Below are 21,933 nucleotides of genomic sequence, written 5' to 3'. Positions count from 1 at the left end.
GGGCATTTGAGGAAACCTAAGGCCAAAGGGCCCAAGTCTAGGAAATAAACCTTAGCTCTCTCCCTCATAGCCTCCTTCATTCTCCAACAATCAAGTTCTCTCCCTCATAACTTCCTCCATTCTCCAACAACCAAGCTCTCTCTCTCTCATAACTTCCACCATTCTCCAACAACAAAGGAGAGTAAAGGGAGATAGAAAGAGTGAAGAAGAGCTAGGGTGGAACATAGATCATGGTGGGGCCCAAGGAAACCCCATCTTACAACCCCCTACCTCTTCTACAAGAAAACCCTACACCTCAACTGCAAGAATCGCTTCTGTTGATTGTCTGGGTAAATCCCTCATCCATTTTCCTTGAAACCCTTGTGTTGAGAAGGGATTAGCATGAATTTCTAATATGCAAGTGCTTGCTTTAGGGATTCCGGCTAGTCGACCCCAAAGCCCTCATTCCTAGGTCGTTTCAGAGATCTCAACGATCCATAGGTGCGGACTATTAACCTTAGGTGACCTTGCACCAATTGTAGTATGGATCTAATAATTTTGTTTGTTTGGGTGATGCATTTGAAGAATTTAGGGAGACTCTAGGAATTGTTGGGTTGTTTGGAATTGTATGGGATGGTATGCCACGTTGATTCTCTAATATGATGTTGTTCTTGCCTCTCACGTGATTTGGTACAAATTGATAATCTCATGTTTATGTCTTGTTTGGTTTTCTTCATATGTTGTTGCCTATAGCATGTATGCCTTATTAATCCTTGTGCAAATTGATTCTATGAGATATTTAGCCTCCTCACTAACCCACACACCACACATGCACCTCGGTTTCATAATATTGTTAGCTTGCTTATGGGAATTTTGAATTGTATGTGAGAAATATGGATACACAACATCGCCTATGCTAGTTGATAACACCGATTTTTAGCATGTTATGGACGATTATCAACCCTTTGGTTGGTCAGAAGAATGAAGAGAGTGGGGGTAGTCCTGTTGGTAGGATTACCCTAGGCTAAACCCATGGGTTTGGGCGAGTACGGAAGGACGGCAGTAGTTAGACTACATAGGTCGTTCGTACCCAATGTCGTCTGTCTCGTGTTTGCCTGAACTTGTTCGGTATAGCCTGTTACTGACCAATCTTTCTTATTAACCTTGATTGCTCACATATGTATGGAACTTGGAACACTCTGCAACCATTGTAGCCCATCGAGAACTAAATTAAAAACCGATCTACCGCCTCGTGAGCCGGGCTGGTGGAATGGGACACTGTGTCCGAGGTGTAGGCCTACACTGGGGTGACGTGCATCCTCGTAGTGACCGCGAGCCATCCTTCTTTTCTCAGCACTCCCCATGTGCTTGAAGTCGGGGATGGGGAACCCGACGGGATCAAGGATCTGGGATCTTGGCCTCACACATTAGGGGGCCTTGGCTTCGTAACTAGTTTAAGGCATTTGATACGTGGGGTGTATCAGTTTCCCCAACCTGCTGGATGAATGAAATTAACTAAGAACTTGGTTAACATTATCATCGCATCGCACTATCTAAGTTGGTGACTCGGCAGTCGATGTCGCTCTAAGGGAGTGTTGGTCATACACGATCGTTAGATGAAGTCGCTCGAAGAAGTGTTGTGGCGAGGGCGTGCATCATATCATTTATCATGCATATGCATTAATAAGACTAGTTAAATATTTATGGATGATTGCTTTTCATTAAATTTAGAATATAACTGATGCTTGTTACAACTTAATATTAATAGCACCCACTGAGTTGATCACTCACTCCCACTCTGGGATGGTGGTTTAAAACACCAACCAGACTCTCCCTTAGATGCAGGTGATGCTGAGTATGAGGAGCCTAGTGGTGTAAGCCTCGAGGAGGAGGACGAGCTGTCTTGCTTCCAGCTGATGGGCGGTTCTCCATCGGCTTGATAGGTAGGATTTGGATCGCTAAGCAGTGGGCTCAGCTCTATTCTTTTGGACATAACATTCTTTTGCAGTTTTTGTTGGGCAACGCCTTGTGCGACCCATTTATATTTTGGACCTGTATATATACTAGATTTCTTTCATTTCAGTAGACTTGTGTGGTTATGCTTCATGTTCCAGGAAATTCGAGGCCGTGCATTTAAATCTAATTAAACGCATATTGATGAAAATCGGTTATAAGTGACACTCGGGAACTCGGGAGTCGAGTGGATGCGCGACCCTTGATTTCCAAGGCGTTACAGATCAATTTTAAGGTAATGATGGTGGTGTCAGTGGATTGTTTTAAGATCCATGAGATTGCTTATATCCCGGGACAAGTTCACCGGGTCTGTTTGGCTCGTCATGCATATCCTGGGATATCGCGATCCCATCCTTCTTAATGCCATGGGATCGGTCTGGCCAAACAGGCCCTTAAAGAATACGCTTATTTTAAAAGTGCTTTGCAAGGAGCTAGCCCACCAAGCGTTTGTATAACATCCAACCTACGCATCAAGATAGCCTCACCATGAAAGTTAGTTGCCCCTAAAATTAGGTTGATCCAACCAGCACCTGGGCCACCGACATGAATTTAGAGGCTTTTGGATGGTTGTCCATTGTTTTCTATCGTGTAGCCTCGGTGATGTCTATATTTCTTCTGACCTATACAATAGGTGGGCTCCACCATGATACTATGATGAAATTTTTAAAAGATTAGGCCTATAAAATTATTGGGTAAATAGACCATAGAAAATAATAGACAGACATGGTTAAATTGGTAGGTGTGTCTGGAATAGCTTAAATGCCAAAGGACTTCTGAGCCCAGGTATAATAAGAAGTTTGAAAACCAACCTAGAAAATTGGGATCCAGCCACTTTAAAAAAAATAAAAATAAAAATAAAAATAAAATTTCTTAACGAACATAGGGATCACTACAACATATATAGAGGTGTACACGAGTCGAGTTAGCTTGTTAGCTCGCTCGGAAAAGCTCTACTCGACTCGGATCGAAACTGTGTTCGAGCCGAGTCGAGCTACTTTTAATGAGCTCGAAACATTTCGAGTTGAGTCCAAGCTGGACCTAGCTCGACTCGACTCGACTTGGTATTGAGCTCAACTTGACTCGATTAGGCTCGGATCGATTTTTAAGTTGAGTATATATTAGTTTTTTTTTAATTTTTAATTTTAAAAAAAAAAACCTTACCCGTTCACCCAACCCTAACCTCAGCTCCTAACCCGTTTGCCCAAATCCTCTCAGCCATTTGTCCAAATCCAAATCAATTGTTTGATGAAATGACCCAAACAAGTATCGACTGGTGGCAAGGAAGGTACATATGTGAAACAAATACCCCTTTTTCTTGATTTTCATGTTGCCTACGAGGTGTTTGATGAAATACCTGTAAAAACCGTTGCCGTTGTTTTCCAAACAATGAGAATTTCAGATGCGGTCCATGTGTTTGTGAAAATGTCGTAGAGGTAAACTCGGGTCAATCTTCGTTCGAACTCAGCTCGAACTGGCCCGAGCTACTGACCGAACCGAGCCGAGCTGGCTAGTCAGGCTCCAGCTCGGCTTAAGGACTGAGTTCAAGCTGGGGTCGGCAAGTGGCTGAACCAAGTCGAGCTGTGCTCATAGCTCGGCTCGGATCGACTCATGTATACCTCTTTACATATAGTCGATGAAATGTTTACAGCCACTAATTCATTAAAGTTTTCAAAATAAAATATTTCAATGCAAAATAAATGAGTTTACACTGTATTTTTTTAAGATATTAAACACCATCAATATTTTCAACCAACTATGCTTAGAAAGGTATAAAAAGAAACAACATAATATTTTATGACTAACATCTCCTACCATCCATTAATGTTATCGGGAAATCCCAATGTAGAAAATGTGCATGAGATTCCCACACAACACCAATTTACAGTAGGAGATGCTTGGTGATGATGTTGCAATATATCTACACCACAAGCACTTTCTCCGACTTTGCTCCAAAGATGTCATTGAGTGTTGTCTTCGACTCCAAGGAAGCCTTTAAGAGAGCCAAAGCCTAACAAATAAAATCACAAATAAATCCTACATTAAATATAATAAGATAAAATTAAATAAAAATATTATATCCCATATTATATGATCAATGTTGTAGGTTATTAGTGAGTGCAAGTGGGACTTAGTTTAGTTTGATGATGCTAACCATCCTATCTATGGCTCCAAAAATGTACAGTTATAACAAAATAGCCCACACTAAAAGGGTTGGTAGGATCATCCAATTGCATGAGATTTTCACATTTGCAATGTACGGGTTGGGGGTGGGACATGCCATGTGTCTCTTAAAATACAGGGACATTGTTGGACATTAGCTTTTCCCAATGTCCTAAAAAATTTCAAGAGGCACATGGGACATTCAGACTGAAATTTGGACCATCCATTCTTTCATACCATTGGTTAATATCAATGACTAGACTTTTTTGAGCACGATCAATATGGACCATTCACTTTTCTAGTATAAATAATATGGTTAAGATTATGAATTTTTCCATATAATCACTTACCTTTTAGCCTATGGAAAACTATATATTTTTAACTATTTCCAAAAAACTGCCTAAAGTTTTCACCGTTGGATAAAAAAATTGCCCACTACCATACTATTCAGTAGCGTATTTTTGTATTGATTAAACTGCCTTCCATCAAACCACAATTATAATCCACTTACCCTACTTAAAGAATATTAATTATCTAAGTAAAAATTTTGCTATTCTTATCCTCTCCTTCTCCCTCCTCCCCTCTCTCCCTCTATAGTCCTATCTTTATCTCCTTCTCTCTCTCTCTACTTCTATCACTCTCCCCATGGGTTGACGATAGGTGGAGAAGTTAAGTTCGTCTCGTCAATGTGCAGAGAGTTTGGATGGGCCCCATGGTGGATAGCGCGAGCTCTAAAAAACCAGTAGTGGTGGCCAACCTATGGTTCCCCATTTCTAATCAAGGATAAGCCCTATCATTGATTAGACCAATGATGAGATTTTAGATGGGGCATGTGGTTGTTTTGCCAAACCCTCATGGCCCACCTAAGCTGCATGTGCATATTGCTGTTTTACGTGATCAACGAGTTTAATGCAAGATGCAAACCATTGTGGCCCAATCAAGCTCTGCATGTGGTTGTTTCACCTGATCAACGGGTTTGATGCGAGTCCAACCAATAAGAGTCCAATAAAGACATGGAAACCATCCATTGGCTTTGATTTTAAGGCGATTGTGTGTCTAAAGTGGAACCCATAGTGTTTGGTTTGAGATACATGTATTGCACATGCACTGCAACTATCATCAGGGGCCTGATTCCCACTATTGAATGGCACACGCGTGACCAATCTAAGTATTTCATTTGCAGTGACCCACACATGCCCCTCGATTTTGGACTGTTGGCCATCTTTTACTGACCAATCTTTTTCTCAAACAAGTATGATATTATGATGTAGAATGTATCACAGATACATTCCTAGCATGGTTGGACCAAAAGAAGGCGAACCCTAAATTCATCATAACTTTTGATCTGGGTATCGTTATGGTGCACCAGATGGAGTATCATGAACTGAACAGCACGAACTCAAGGACGAGTTCTTTTGAAGTGGAGGGGACTGATGTAAAGCGGGTCGTGAATACTTTCATGTCCAAGATGGACCAGAGAAGGCCTAATCAGAGGCAGAAGTCATCAATACTGTCAGAACCTTAAAACAGATATATCTCGCAAACCGGAATGAGTTACTCGACATACCATATATGATTTTGGGTAGAAGTCACTCATTCCAATTTGCAAGATATGTCTATTTTAAGGTTCCAATGGTCTTGATGACTTCTGCCTCTAATCAAGCCATCTCTGGTCCATCTTGGACATGAAAGTGTTTGCAACCCGCTCTACATCATATTCCTTATCAAAAGACGTGTATCCAACAGCGTGAACCTATATAGATGACAGTGACACTTAGAATATCAATGGTATAAATGAGTAGTGAAAGAATTCTATAAGGTGAGCCTTATTGATCAAGGGTTTTGATTGTCCTAAGGGTTGGATGATGTGGTTGAGTGTACCAGTGGACCTCACTCAGTTGTGATACATGCAAAATCGTGTGAGGAGTGGTGTGTCACATCTGTGATACACATATAAAGTTTTAGTTGAACTAGAATTACCAAATTGTGTGTGGGGTGTGTGTGCTTGTGTAAAAAAAAAAAAAAAAGAATTACCAAATTGTGTAGAGCCTTAGGGAGGAGTTTTGATGATTTCAAACGCCAATGTTAATGAAATTGACAACATTTCGCATTCATTAATTTGTGTTTATCTTCATTCCTTTAAGAAGTGCTTTGAACTTAAAATGTTAGTGAAAGAATATTAAATCTTTAAGTTCGCCAACTTGTAACAAAATGAACTCATTAGGAAAGGCTTAATCTTACCCTTTCACAAATTGTCTCAGAGGAAGCACAAATATAAGTAATTGAGAGGACTTGGATCTTTAATCTATCTCCAATCTTGTTTAGCTTAATATAGGAGACACCAGTGGTTCAATCAAACTTTGAGTCAAGTAGACTTTGCCACTCCTCATTTTTTACCCACATTCAAAAGTTCAATATATACCCTCGATCACACAAGTAGTTCAATTTGATTGAATTGGCGCAACACATACTATTCATTACCACTATTTCTCATGGTGTGGCCTACCTAAGATTTGAATTTAAGTTTTACACTCGCTTCTTTCCATGAACTCATGAAAAAGTTGGACATAATGGCTCTCGGTCATCCTAAACAATTTTTTTTTTTGGAAATATTTTAAACCCTCTATTTAATCCATGGACCAAAAAACAAGCGGCCATATAGAAAAATCTCTGAAGATTATTTGTCGAAGATGAAAAAAAGAAAAAACTAACATAGAAACCGTATAGTGGATGGCCTATATCACCGAAACTCTTACGAGTCAGCAACAGAGGCATAAGGACCCACTTCTTGTAGGAGCGGATTGGCTGGTGTACCACACGCCAACAACCTGGCTGCTGTGGGTACGAGCGCCGGTTGTTCAAATGGTTGAAAGGAGATCTAAGTTACATGCGCCCCACGATCATGTATTTATTATATCCACACCGTTCATCCATTTGGTGAGATCATTCTAGATCATAAGCCCCACCACACCACAAATAGTTGTAGGATAATGATTCTCACCGTTAAAATATTCATAGGGCCCACTTTAACGTTTATTTCCCATCCGATCTGTTCACGAGGTCACAGAGATATGGATGAAGATAAAAAAACAAATATCATATTGATCCAAAACTTCTACGTCTCCGAAAAGAGTTTCAATGGTAGATGTATATAACGGATACCTCATTATGGGACCCACATAACTTAGTTACGTCAACGCACCATCTAGGTCACTGGTGTGTGGTACACCAGCCAATCTGCTTTCCTTTTGTCCGGGCAGGGCTATGTGAGGCCCAACTTGATGTAAGTGTTTTATCCACGCAATTCATCGCTTTTTTCATATCATTTTAACGTATGATCCTAAAATTGAGGCATGTCCACAGCTCCAATAGACCACACCAAAGGAAGCTACACTGATAATGACACCCACTGTTGAAACCTTTCTAAGGGCTAATGTGATGTTTTTTTCACCATCCAACCTATTCATGAGGTCAGGTAGACGTGGATGAAGTGAAAACCCAAATATAAGCTTAATCTGAAACTTCTCCAACTCCTTAAGAAGTTTTTAACGGTGGACACTTAATACCCACTTTGTGGTCCGCTTAAGACTTGGACCTGTCTCACTTTTTGGTTACCATATTAAAATGATCTGATAAAAGCGTTTAACGGCATGGATAAAACACTTACATCACAGTAAGCCCCAAAGAGCTCTGCGCGGACGGATTACCGTAATCCGTCCGGGCGGCAGTAGGACGCAATCCGCGTCCAACTTATAACGTGAGTAACAGGGGAATGCCGTACCTCATCGAACCCCACTTCCACAACCTTCTCCTCGAGTGCACTCACATCCTTAACTTGGAACTTGGTAAGTAAAGCAATGCCTGATATGGTAGACATGGGCTTCACAGCCAAATCATCCATCACCATATAAGTCACTACACCCTTAACGGAACCACCTCCACCGTCCGATCCCGAAGCTACCACTTTAGGCCTAAAATAGAGAACCTCAGCGGTCATTTTATTGATGCAAGATGGACACCCCACGCCCTCTACATCTGTGACGAAGCGGTGAGAGTAGTTATAGCCGCATGTGTAGTACTTAGATGCGGTGGAAGCACCACCTTGCAACAAAAGGAGAGGATCCGGACCGCTAATCGGATTGGACATCTTGGGATTGAGGATGGTATTTTTGTCAAATTTAGGTTGCATGTATTCATCGTCGAGATTTTCAAGGCTGTCGTAGAGACTTCCAGTGCATCCCACCGTGTATTCCTTTGTGAGGAGCTTTGCAACGGACCCAATTGGAAATGCTAAGAGGCTAAAGAGAAAATCTACGAAATCTTTCTTGGCTTCTCCAAATAACACCTCGCCTGTGTTCTTGTTTACCAAAAGCTTTAAGCTTAGCGTGGGTGCCATGATTTCGGTGGGTTACTTGGCTTGTGGTCTTATGTTGGTGTTTATTTATAGGGTTGTTGGAAAATTCTGGACCATCCAAAATGGTGGAGCCCACTGCAGGATGAATAATAGGATCGATATATTTATGAATTCGGATCCTTTGCTTGCCGCAAGTAGGCAAATCCGGAAACGGATTAGCTACTCTCCCCGCTACCGGCCAATGGCTGGTGGTTGGTGCTCTTTGGGATCTACCATGATGTATGTATTTCATCCATGCCGTCCATCTATTTTTTCAGATCATTTTATATGATGAAACGAAAAATGAGGTATATCCCAATATGAATTGGATCACAATACAGGAAACAGTGTTGAATGAGTGTCGACCATTAAAAACCTTCAGGGGGCCATGAAAGTTTTGGATCAAGCTGATATGTGTTTTTTCCCTTCATATAGGCTAACGTGACCTTATCAACAGGTTGTATTACAAATAAACGGTGCAAAATGTTAAGGTATATGGTCCACCTAATGATAAGATCTACTTCATTTTTTGGATAATGCCCTGAAATTATCTCAAAAAATAGATGGACAACGTAGGCACAGAATACATACATCAAGGTGGGGTCCATGGTAAGGGCCAAACTGTCTTGGGCCTGTCCGGGGTCTCATGTAACCAGCTCTCAAGGTTTCAGCCCTCAACAGCTTTGAAGCCAACAAGCAACTAATCAACATCCCTTCGAGTTGAGTTGAGTTGACTTGGCAGAGTTTCCAGTCAAGGCAGCTAGTTTTAGAAGCACAGCCAGCATGATAAATGAGCTAGGGACAATGTTGGATTCAAGCAGAGTTGCATTGGTATTTTCTCAAACCATCCATACATGCATAGGTAGAATGGCGCATTCTAAATTCTACATTCGCCACCACTGCTATAAAGCTCTCCTCACTATTCTAAGGTGATTGATGAACCAAGAACACAATAACTAGTACAAATCAACATAACCTAGATAGCATATCCAAGATACATGACCTGGTCATAAATATAAAATTTCCTACATCCCAGTTACCATAGGTCACTTAACCAAATACTACATGGATTCCACCGCAGTTTCCACGCTACATCAAGTTGGCTTAATTTTACCTAATATTATGACATAATCTCAAAACTGAGGCAAATCCAAAACTCAAGCTGGCCACACTATAGAAAGTGAGGGGATGAAAAATGCTCGTCCCCAAAACTTTCTTGGACTCATTGTGATATCTATATGCTCTCTAACTCATTCGTAATGTGATTCTCATCAAAATGAAGGTAAAACACAAACATCATCCTTATCCAAAACTTCTATGGACCAAAAATAACCACAATGGTAGTTCATTTAATCTTTACTATTTCTTTTGGTATGGCTCATTATAGCTCTGAATTTACTCGAACATAAGAAGATATCATGGTGGGACCAAAAAATAGTTTGGTCACCCAGGTTCCAGTAACCTGACGTATCTAGGCTGACAGCTTTGCTTGCATACCGGGTGTCATTGACAGTGCAGTCCTGCTTACTGGGGAATCTAGGCTGGCAGCTTTGCTTGCATACAGGGTGTCATTGACAGGATAGTAATGCTTTTTTATTAGTAGCTCGCAGATAAAGCGCTGGTAAAAGAAAAATACCAAACTTTCATGCTCTATAAGAATGGGATGCGGATTGCATTTCATGTCACGTCTCTACTGGACGGTACTCGTGGGGCCAAAATATGTTCTATACTCAGCTGTTATTATTTTGAGTGCAGATTGTCGTGCTCGGTCCATGGAAGTTCTACATACAACACTTTTTAAAAAAAAAAATCTCTCTATACTTGGAATGTGTTGCACGGGAGCGGATTAGGTTAGATCGGGCCTCACTCAAGACTGTAAGGCCCTTACCAAATGATAAAGCAAATCCTTTTCTCTTCTCAAGTGGACCACACCAAATAATAAGCTTGGGTTGTATTAAATGCAAGAGTCATATATAGTGTGGCTCACTGGAGCATCGGATCAACTTTATTTTTGTGCTCATACTTTAAAATGAGCTAAGAGAAAGGAGCGACAATGGCGGTAAACATATACATCACGTTGGGCCACCAGAGAACTGCTGTTCATGGCCAGAGATGGAGTAGGATTCTTTCTTTCTTTTATAAAGCAGACCACTTGTCACAGCTGCAGTCAGAAGCTACGTGGGCCACTGTGATGTTTGTGAGAAATTATCCTGTACATCTATATTTTCCATATGACGTTGTTGCGTGAATAAAAAATGAACTAGATCCAAAACTCAAATTAATATGAAAATGTCCATTATTGAAATCTCTATGGAAATCTTAGACGTTTATATGTGATCCATGCCCTTCTTGAGGTTATTTTTGCTTAGGATGAGTTGAAAATACTAAAATATTAGCTCGATTCAAAACTTATGTGGCCCACGAATGTAACAACCCGTCTGTTTTTTTAACGGTGGGAACTATATCCCATTTTTTCTTTTGGTGTGGCCCAGTTAAACCTTGAATCTACCTCATTTCCTGGCCCATGTCCTAACATCATCTAGCAAAACTGATGAACGATGTGGATCTGTCACATCATTCCTGTGGAGCTCACTCTAAAATTTTATTCTTTTTAAAAAAAACCAAAACAAAGTGATGTGCTGACGCACGTCACTCCTCTCACCGTAACCAACCCCAACTTCCGCTCCTCTCTCCCTTCTTCTTCAGCCAGTACTCACACGACCCGAGCTGTGACCATCAACCATTTGTCATATTCAGACCCACAGCATAATCCAAACCATCCATCATGTTCGGACCTTGAAGCAATTTCATCCGTTGAAAACTATTCCCTGGATTCCAACTGTGCGGTCCACCAGAGTTTCAAATCTACTTCATTCTTGAACTCCCAACCCATCTCAACCTAACAAAACAAATGAATGTTTTAGATCCTTCGTCATACATCTCAATAGATCCCACCTATCATCCCGAGTTCTACATGCGTAAGGAAGCCTTCCGTTTTTATAACACGACTTATTTTCTTCCCAATCCATGTGAGGTCTTTCCACACAATCTCAGCCATTCAAAATCGTTCATCCAATGGCCATCGGCCTTCCAGCAGTCCTCCTCGTGACAGTCAATTAGAAGTTTGCATATGTTCACGTTCTTTTTCTCTTTATGACTCCTCAAACGGGCAGAAGACACAACTCTCAAACTTAAAACCCACCAACTCATCTGACATTATTTTTATACCCTATTTCTCATGCTATCTATAGAAAATCATAGAGAAAATCATAAAAGAAAGATTGTGAGAAGAAAAAGAGAGATCAAGAGAAGGGAGAGTATCCGTGAGGGTTCAACATCGAGTTCATGACTCACTGACTCAATCTTCAATGATGCGTTGTCGGTTTTTCCAGCATCCCTTGCAACTACTCTAGAGAGAGAGAGAGAGAGAGAGAGAGAGATCCTAAGTGGAGGTAGTGTATATCGAGCCGTTCCACCAAGTTGACTGAATCGGCTGAGTGCAACTCAGCTCACTGAGTATGAGTTAACCTGAAGATCCTTCTATAGCATATGATTTTTATGGAGATGAACGCCTTTATATGAAGTTCTACTTCCCAAGTTGGGTCGAGTTCAGAGTTCGTTAATCCAAGTTAGTACATATATAAATTAGCATCGCTTCAGATTATTTTCCTCTCATCACACTATTTTTCCAAAGCAAGTAGGTGATCTTCCCTATTGAAAATTTTAGGTTAATATATAGATTGATTTGATTATTTGTTATGTATTCAATTTATTTGATTATTATCATTAGTTGCAAATTATTTTATTTGATTCTTAATTGCATAGTATAAAGGTAATTTATTTGAGTTATTAATTGATTTCAATTAATTATCGTTATGTGCTCAAATTGTAATTAATTCCTTATTATTACATGATGAATAATATATTTGAATTTATGGGTGCTCTACCCTAAAAGGATCATTATATTTTTATGGGTGCCCTGTCCTAAAAGGATCTTTATATTTTTATGGGTGCTCTACCCAGGGTCATTCCTGAAAGGATCGGCATAGTACGGGTGCTTTGCTAAGGGTCATTCCCAAAAGGATCGGCACTAGTGCTCTACCCTAGGTGATTCCCTAAAAGGATCAACTCACACGAGTGCTCTGCCATGGGTATTTACCCTAAAAGTCTATTCACCAGGTGCTCTGCCGAGGGTCATGTCCTAAAAGGATCAACACCGGTGCTCTGCCGAAGGTCATTCCATAAAAGGGTTAACACACACGGATGCTCTGCCCTGGATTGAACCAAAAAGGATTTTAGATGACTGTATTATCTTATTTTGTTATTATGAAATATAAATTGTTATTATTATCATGTAAAATGCCGATTTAACACTCATAATTAATCCTATTTATTTTATTGAGTTGTATTGATGTTAACATAGAGTTTTCAATTTTGGGAAGGATGTCACCCTATGAGCCATCGTGCTCACACCCGTATAGATTATTTTATAGGATTTATATATGAAGAATTAGTTGGGCAACATTGAAAACTATTATCCTTATTTATTTAGAAATTAATTAAAATTCAATGTATGTTGTTATTATTTATTTTTTTATATCAATGTAATTAAAGATTCAAGGATTAATTAGTGGACAATATTTAATGACAATGATTAGTATCATTTTAGTTGCTCTGATTGCCTTGAAAATGCATGAAATAATGTGGGTTGTGATGTATATTTATTTAAATACAACTCACAATCCTGAAATTCGGGTTCGGGCCTGGCCAACTTATTGAGGGTCAAATATTAAATATTAGACCCCAGTTATTGCTTAGATTTACGAACATAATACCATTTAATGGCCCGCTTTAATTATGATTGTGATGCAGAGTGTATTTACGAGCATGGACTGAAAAGGGAGCTTAAAGCATGAATTTAATAATCTGATGACACTAAAGGCAAGGGACGGACTGCAGGGGACCAAGATCGATGGAATAACATGCCAGGGATCCGAGAAAATCAAGCTATTCACATTAAAGAGGCCTGAAATTGGTGAAGAATGCAAGATCACATAGTTCCTGTCATCTGATTAGCTCAAAAATTCATACATAGCCTGGGAGATATAAATAAACCATACATATTAAATTTCAACCATTGGAGATCTTGAAAAATGGGCCAACAGACAGATCAGCCCATTAATCTCCAATTTGGGGCCCACCTAGTTTTTGGATATGCTTTAATTTTGGACTCAACGCCTTAAATGAGGCGAAAAAATGGATGGACGGTACAGATTTCTCTCGAACATCAAGATGAACCCATATGTACATTGCATGTACATAAGGTACATGTGCACGAGAAGTGCACCGGACAGAGAGTCCGGTCAACCAAAGGGCTGACCGACCCTTCCTCTTAAATTTGTGAGAAAAGAGCAGCGGACGGACAGCGTCCGACCATTTTTGAGTAGTGGGGCTCACCCGTCATCCAAATCAGTGATCTAGATCGTCCATCATATTCCCATGGTCCTTATTATTCGAGCCTAGGTGGTGGATTTAAAGAGGTCAACGTCGATCGTTTTTCAACCGTCCAAACAAACGACCGACGGTGCAATAAAATAAACCGTGGGCCACCACGGTTTTGATCCAAAACGGATCAACTATGAACGGTTTTTTGAGGGTCATTCAATGGACAGAGTGGATTTTCAACTCGGCCTCAATAAATGGGCCAATGCATGTAGCAGAGTCGACTTGCGGTGACTCTGTTTCGCAACAGGAAGTTGCGGTCGACTCTGGTGGGCCACCATCATCAAACTTCATGATGATCCAAGCCATTCGGATGGAGCAGGAGCGAAAACCGACCGTGCAGGGGAGTTTGCTCGAAGACATCCGCGGTGAACATCACCGACCACGTTTTACTTCCGGCTGCGAAAATCTTTGTTGCGTAAGCTCTTTCTGCATAAACGGATGGGTTTCCGTTTCTAATACAACAACCTCTCTCCGCCGTCCCTAGCAAGGGATAAAAGGGAAGAAAAGAGAGAGCTTGGGGGGGAGAATCGGAGGAGGGCAGCCGTGGGAGGAAGATTGTGCTCGGCTTGGACGATTGCAAGGGAGAGAGAGAGAAGATAGAGAGTTTATTTTTTTTCTTTTTCTGATTATTTTATTTTACTTTGTTTGTTTTATTTTTAAGAGAATCAGCCATCCATGTCTGGTTGAACCCCTTAGCTAGGGCTAAGGGGTGAAGCTTGTAGCATGATGGGAAGAATTTTATGCCTTTAATTCTTGTTTAAACTAAATGGATTTGGTATTGGGTTGATTGTAAGGGAATGTTTTCAGTTTTTTTAATGGTCTGTTGTGACGAAAATTACAATAGGTCTGCGATGGCTTTGAGCATGTTTCTTCATTTTTTTATGTTTATGACGTCAGGAAACCCTATTGTTCACCATAGTCTCATGGGCATGGTCGGATGACGGTACCCTTCCTAACCCTCATAACATGTTGATTGGTGATGGAATCCATTCTAATTCCTATACCTTTCATCTCTTGAAACTTATATCAGGTAAGTTCAGTTAATTTCCATGATTCTCGAAGTAGGCGTAAGATCTCCCTGATCTCTACAAGTGGATCCTCTGAATCCCTAGTTTTCTTACCTCTGATTTCTCTTTAGTTTTAGATAATTTATTTCACAATTATTCTTTAAATTCTATTTGATTTAGATTACATCTTTTGCTAGTTCTAGATCTAGTTAGTTCCAGATCACGTACAAGTTTCAGTCCCTGTGGATTCGACCTCGGTCTTACCGAGTTTATTACTACATCACAACCCTATACTTGGGGAGTGAACAAGTTTTTGGCGCCGTTGCCAAGGATTGACGGCTACGTTTTCTGAAATCAACTAGTTTTAGGATTAGTTTAAGATTAGGATTTTTCTAACTTTAGGTTTAGTTTTTCTGATTTCTAGAAACTAATCTGTTTCCTGTTTTGTAGGACCTTGACATCAACTTCTAATTTGGTAATTCTTTTCTAAATCCTCTACTCTTTCTATTTTTAGAATTAGGGTTTGAGTTTTAGAAGTTTTCTAATTCTAGTTCTCTTTTAATTATAGAGTTTTCTATTTTCTATTTTTTTTATAGTTTTCCCTTTTTGGAAACTAACCCAACTCTTTTGTTTTGTAGGTTGGTAAATTCTTTCTTAATTTCCTTGCTATTCCTAGATTAGGATTCTTTTTTTAGCAAGTTTCTAATTCTAAACTCTTTTAGACTCTAGCTTTGTTTCTTATTTTATTTTTAGAAATTTTCTACTGGTAGACTTTTTGTTTAAAAACTAACTTTCCTATTTTATAGGCCTTTAAGATAGAAATTTCTAATTCAGTAAGTTCTTTCTCTACTTTCTATTTTTCAGTTCTCTTTTAGTAATTTACTTTCTAGTTTAGGATTTTCTTCTTTTAGAAACTATTTTACTTCTATCTTTCTTTTTAAAGATTTTCTAATTCTAGACCTTCTCTTTAGAAACTGACTTGTTTGTTTTCTTTTGCAGGTCTTTAACTTAGGGACTTCAATTTGGTAATTTCTTTCCAACTCTCTCTTTCTTTCTAGATTTTCTTTTCCTTTCTTAAGATTAGGTTTCGAATTTGATTGAGGGCTACGAGTGTTTCATGCCCAAGTGGGCCCGTGATAACACTCGACATCTCTTGACTGAAGGAGGATTGGTTGAGGGGTTGACTATCCATCGCAGGACTAGACACCACTCGAAATCCCCTGAGTTAATTGAAGTCATAGCTGAAGACCAACCTTCTCTACTTCCACCCAGGGTGGAGGATACCCAAGATGAGAATGAGGTACATCAGGCACCCCCGCCTCGTACTTTACGAGATTATCTACAACCGGCGGGAGTGAGTACGCCCTCATGCATGATTTTTCCTGAAAACACAGGACAAATGGGCATCAAGCCAGGAGTTATCCAACTCCTTCCCAAATTCCATGGACTTGAATAAGAAAGTCCATATTTATATTTGAAAGAGTTCGATGAGATTATACCTACATTATATTTTCCTAATGTATCTGAGGATACAATCAGGCTGAAATTCTTTCCTTTTTCCTTAAAAGAGAAGGCTAAGACGTAGTTACATTCACTACGTCCTAGATCCATTGGCACATGGAACGACATGCAGAGGGAATTCATAAAAAAATTCTTTCCACATCGTAAAACGATTACCCTCAGAAAAGCAATCATGAACTTTGCCCAAAAGGAATATGAAACATTCTTCCAATGTTGGGAAAGGTTCAAAGATTTGGTCAGTTCATGCCCACAACACGGATTTGAAACGTGGCGCATTACAAATTTTTTCTACGATGGACTGACATCTTCCATGCACCAAATGGTCAAGGCAATGTGTAATGGAGAGTTCATTAATAAAGACGTCGATGAGGTATGAGACTACCTCGACAGTCTGGCTGAAAAAACACAATCTTGGGACTATTACTCAAAATCAAACACCACGTCTAGACCAACTCAATCTAAGGAGAAAGACAGAATGTATCTCCTGAAAGAAGAAGATGATCTCAATTATAAAGTGAATAATCTCATAAGAAAATTTGAGGCCATGGAAGGAAATAAGGATAAGGTCAATGAAATTGTTTGCGGCATCTGTGATTGCAACATTCACACAACTGAAAACTGTCTTACAATACCTGCCTTTCGAGGAGTATTGAATGAACAAGCCAATGCCGTAAACAACTATCAAAGACCTTTTACTGGACCTAACTCTAATATGCACAATCCTGGTTGGAAAAATCATCCAAACTTTAGTTGGAGGAATGGACAAACGGCTACACCTCAAGGTTTCTTCAATCAAAATCCAAATCAAGTGAAACCTCAAGAGGAACCGGTTCAAAATTCCATACAAGAGCTGGCTCAGGCAATGCGGGGATTTATAGATTTTATGCAAAAGATAAATTCTCGTATGACAGTTATAGAAAAGGGGATGCTTCCTGCACAACCTCTCCCCAATCCTAAACCGCAGTACGAGATTAGTGATCCCAGCTCTTCAAATCAGATGGGGCACGCTAAATCCATCACCACTCTTAGGAGTGGAAGGATCATTGATAAAACTCTTCCGGTTAGGCCCGAAAAGCCAAGAACCAGAAGAGGACAACAATGATGGATCTAGTAATACCCCACAAAAATTAGAACCAAAACTTCTAGAGAAGTCAGTTGTTCCGTTCCCCCAACGGTTGGTTGCACCAAAACGTCTTTCTAACTCTCAGGATATTCTGGAGGTGTTGAAATAAGTGAAAGTTAACATTCCTCTACTTGATGTCGTGAAATAGATTCCTTCATATGCGAAATTTCTGAAAGACTTATACACGACCAGAAGACGGCAAAGTATTCAAAAGAAAATCTTCTTGACTGAGAAAGTGAGTGCCATCCTGAAGCAAGACGTGCCGCAGAAATTCAAGAATCCCGGTAGCCCAACCATATCATGTGTAATCAGGAACCATCGAATTGATCACGCACTTCTTGACTTAGGAGCGAGCGTAAATCTGATTCCCTACTCGGTATACAAACAGTTAGATTTGGGTGAGATAAAACCCACCCTGACCACACTACAACTTGTTGATCGCTTTCTTCGTATACCAAGAGGGATAGTTGAGGATGTGTTAGTCCAGGTCGATAGATTTTACTACCCTATAGATTTTATCATCCTGGACACCGAACCCATCAATAACATGAGCACTCAAATTCCCGTTATTCTTGGTCGCCCATTCCTTGCCACGTCAAATGCAATTATCAATTGCAGGAATGGTGTCATGACTATGTCTTTTGAGAATTTGACATTGGAGTCAAACATTTTTTTCAACAATAGCAGAAACTTAGAGGATGATGACGATTTCCACGACATTAACATGATTGACTCTTTCGTGGAAGATACGACACCTCTGATTTTATCCTCCGACCATCTAGAGACGTGCCTGACCCACTCTCATGATTTTGATGATGACATGATTAGGGAGACGTGTGCCTTGATTGATACTCCACTGGTACTTGAAGTTAACCGGTGGAGGCCACAATTTGAAGAATTGCCACTAACCGATGTAGTACCTCTACCGTCTAACCTCAAGCCGCCGAAGCTTGACCTAAAACCTTTGCCCTCTGATTTGAAATATGCCTATTTAGGTCAAGATAAGACATACCCGGTGGTGATCTCTGCCCACCTGGAGAAAGAACAGGAGAGTATGCTCATATCTACTCTCATTGAGCATAAAGGAGCCCTAGGATGGACGATAGCGGACCTCAAGGGAATCGATCCCTCGATTTGTACTCACCGCATATATCTTGAGGATAATGTAAAAATCGCTTGGCAACCACAATGTAGACTAAATCCAAACATGAAGGAAGTGGTTAAGGCCGAGGTTCTTAAACTATTGGATGTGGGTATCATATACCCTATATCTGATAGTCAATGAGTGAGTTCAACTCAAGTGGTCCCTAAGAAGTCTGGAATTACCATCGTAGCCAATGCTAATAATGAACTCGTGCCAACTAGAGTCACTACTGCTTGGAGAATGTGCATTGACTACAGGAAGTTGAATACCGTCACGAGGAAAGACCACTTTCCTTTATCATTCATTGATCAGATCCTGGAAAGGTTAGCTGGTCATTCCTATTACTGTTTCCTTGACGGGTATTCGGGCTACAACCAGATAGAGATAGCCCCTGAAGATCAGGAAAAGACCACATTTACATGTCCCCACGGCACCTTTGCCTACCGAAGGATGCCATTCGGACTATGTAATGTCCCTGCCACCTTTCAGCGATGTATGCTTAGTATCTTTTCTGATATGGTGGGGCAATATCTAGAGGTCTTCATGGACGATTTCTTTGTTTACGGTCCATCTTTCAGCAAGTGCTTGGAAAGTCTTAAATGTGTGCTGAAAAGATGTGAAGAAAAGAACTTGGTACTTAATTGGGAGAAGTGTCATTTCATGGTTTAGAAGGGAATTGTCCTTGGGCATATCATCTCGTCCAAGGGAATCAAGGTAGATAAGGCAAAAATTGATCTTATCTCTAACCTACCTCCACCCAAGAACATCAGAGACGTGTGATCCCTCTTAGGACACGCAGAATTTTACAGGCGATTCATAAAGGACTTTAGTCTCCTCTCTCGTCCTTTATGTAATCTTCTTCAAAAAGATGCTCCGTACGAGTGGACTGAGCAATGCCAGGAAGCTTTCACCAAGCTTAGGGGCACGTTAACCACTGCACCTATCATGCAGCCACTCGACTGGAGCCTTCCTTTTGAGCTTATGTGCGACGCTTCTGATTATGCTCTTGGAGCGGTTCTAGGCCAAAGAAAAGATAAGAGACCCTACGTCATCTATTACGCGAGTAGGACTTTAAATCCGGCCCAAGTGAACTACTCAACTACAGAAAAGGAACTCTTAGCAGTAGTGTTCGCCTTGGACAAATTTAGGTCCTACCTGATCGGATCCAAGATTATTATCTATACAGATCATGCGGCACTGAAATATCTTCTTTCTAAGAATGATTTTAAGCCCCGCCTGATACGATGGATTCTTCTACTTCAAGAATTTGATTTGGAAATTAAAGATAAAAAGGGAGTAGAAAACGTTGTGGCCGATCACCTTTCTCGCCTTAATACCTCTGATTCCCTTGAGACGACCCATATCAACGACATGTTTCCTGATGAACAACTGTTCAGAGTCTCCCATTCACCTTGGTTCGCTGATATTGCTAATTATCTTGCTACAGGTGTCATACCGACACAATGGACTGCGCAAGATAAGAAGAAATTCTTCATCGAGGTGCGCAACTTTTTCTGGGATGATCCTTATTTATTTAAATATTGCCCAGACCAAATCCTAAGGAGATGTGTACCAGACGATGAGCATCAGAGCGTCATCTCCTTCTGTCACTCACAGGCCTGTGGTGGTCACTTTTCTACTAAAAAGACCACGGCCAAGATTCTGCAGTGTGGCTTTTACTGGCCCACTATGTTTAGGGACACTCATGAGTTTTGCAAAGCTTGTGAGCGTTGTCAGAAATTGGGAACATTGTCCCGTCGAAATATGATGCCTTTGAATCCCATCCTTATCATTAAAGCATTTGATTGCTGGGGCATCGATTTCATGGGACCATTCTTCCAATCGTTTGAAAATCTGTATATTTTGCTCGCCGTGGATTATGTCATTAAATGGGTCGAAGCGATTCCGTGTCGAACTAATGACCATCGCATAGTCATTAAATTCCTAAAAGAAAATATCTTTTCTCGCTTCGGAACGCCTCGAGCCATCATTAGTGATGGGGGCTCACACTTTTGTAATAAACCAATTGAGAGCTTAATGAAGAAATACGGTATCTCTCATAAGGTGAGCACCCCGTACCACCCACAGACAAGTGGGCAAGCTGAGATTTCTAATAGGGAAATTAAACACATTTTGGAGAAAACGGTTAACCCTGATCGTAAGGATTGGTCAATCCGATTGACCGATGCCTTTTGGGCATACCGTACTGCCTTTAAAACCCCTATTGGAATGTCTCCCTTTAGACTTGTCTATAGGAAAGCTTGTCACTTGCCTGTGGAGCTGGAACATAAAGCATACTAGGCGATCAAAAATCTTAATTTCAATCTGGACAACGCTGGCTCGCTACGCAAACTTCAATTGAATGAACTTGAGAAAATTCGGAATAATGCGTACGAATTTACAAGGACAAGATGAAAGCATTTCATGACCAACACATTTTGCGAAAATCATTCACGCCTGATCAGAAGGTCCTTTTGTACAATTCTCGATTACATCTCTTTCCGGGTAAACTTCGATCTCGTTGGACCGGCCCTTACATTGTTGTTACTGTTTTTTCTCATGGGGCCGTTGAAATAAGAGATCCCGAAAATGGCAAGGAGTTTAAAGTCAATGGATATCGATTGAAACCATTTGTTGAGAAATTTGATTCAGAGGACATGTCCATGCCCCTGACTGCTCCTGTTTACCAGGATTGATCTCCTAGTCTGATGGAGGTATAGGTAGGTTTATCGCTTTCATAGGACTAGGGTAGTTGCTTTATTTGTCTGGCTGAAGACAGTAAACTTAGCGCTCCTGGGAGGCAACCCAACTCTTCATTTCATTTCGTTTTTATCATTAGTTAGTTCAATGTTTGTGGGTAACATTACTGCAAACCCTCACGAGACTACAACTCGTCCAGTAGGGGCAACCTAGGGGTTTAAAGGCTTGTTGCATACGCTAAATGCAATTGAGAGCACCTACGAAAGTAGTATAGGTAGGATTTTATTTCTGTTATTTTTTTGTTGCCTTCTCTCTCGTGCCGACCAACGCCCATGCTGCGATCTCTTAGAAAGTGTCTCTCGATTCATCATCTAGGTACTATCTTCCT

General features: G+C 40.4%; 1 protein-coding gene and 1 non-coding gene across 2 annotated transcripts in view; both read right to left on the bottom strand.

Moving 5' to 3' along the window:
- Positions 1 to 3,734: 3,734 nt before the first annotated feature.
- LOC131243597 (uncharacterized) overlaps positions 3,735 to 21,933 on the bottom strand; it is a 36,674-nt gene continuing 18,475 nt past the window's right edge. Inside the window, exons 2-3 of the mRNA XM_058243062.1 lie at positions 7,934 to 8,253; positions 3,735 to 4,000 (exon numbers count right to left, since the gene is read on the bottom strand). Of these exons, the coding sequence (XP_058099045.1) occupies positions 3,911 to 4,000; positions 7,934 to 8,253 (410 nt within the window). The 3' untranslated portion in view covers positions 3,735 to 3,910. The remainder of the gene's footprint in view (positions 4,001 to 7,933; positions 8,254 to 21,933) is intronic.
- On the bottom strand, positions 16,733 to 16,839 carry LOC131244744 (small nucleolar RNA R71). The gene has a single exon (XR_009170523.1). It is a non-coding gene; the product is annotated as a small nucleolar RNA R71 (small nucleolar RNA).

Source organism: Magnolia sinica, chromosome 4 (assembly GCF_029962835.1).
Source record: "Magnolia sinica isolate HGM2019 chromosome 4, MsV1, whole genome shotgun sequence".
Taxonomy (NCBI): Eukaryota; Viridiplantae; Streptophyta; class Magnoliopsida; order Magnoliales; family Magnoliaceae; genus Magnolia; species Magnolia sinica.
Note: the sequence above shows the minus strand (reverse complement) of the source record. Positions and strands in the feature narration are given on the sequence as shown.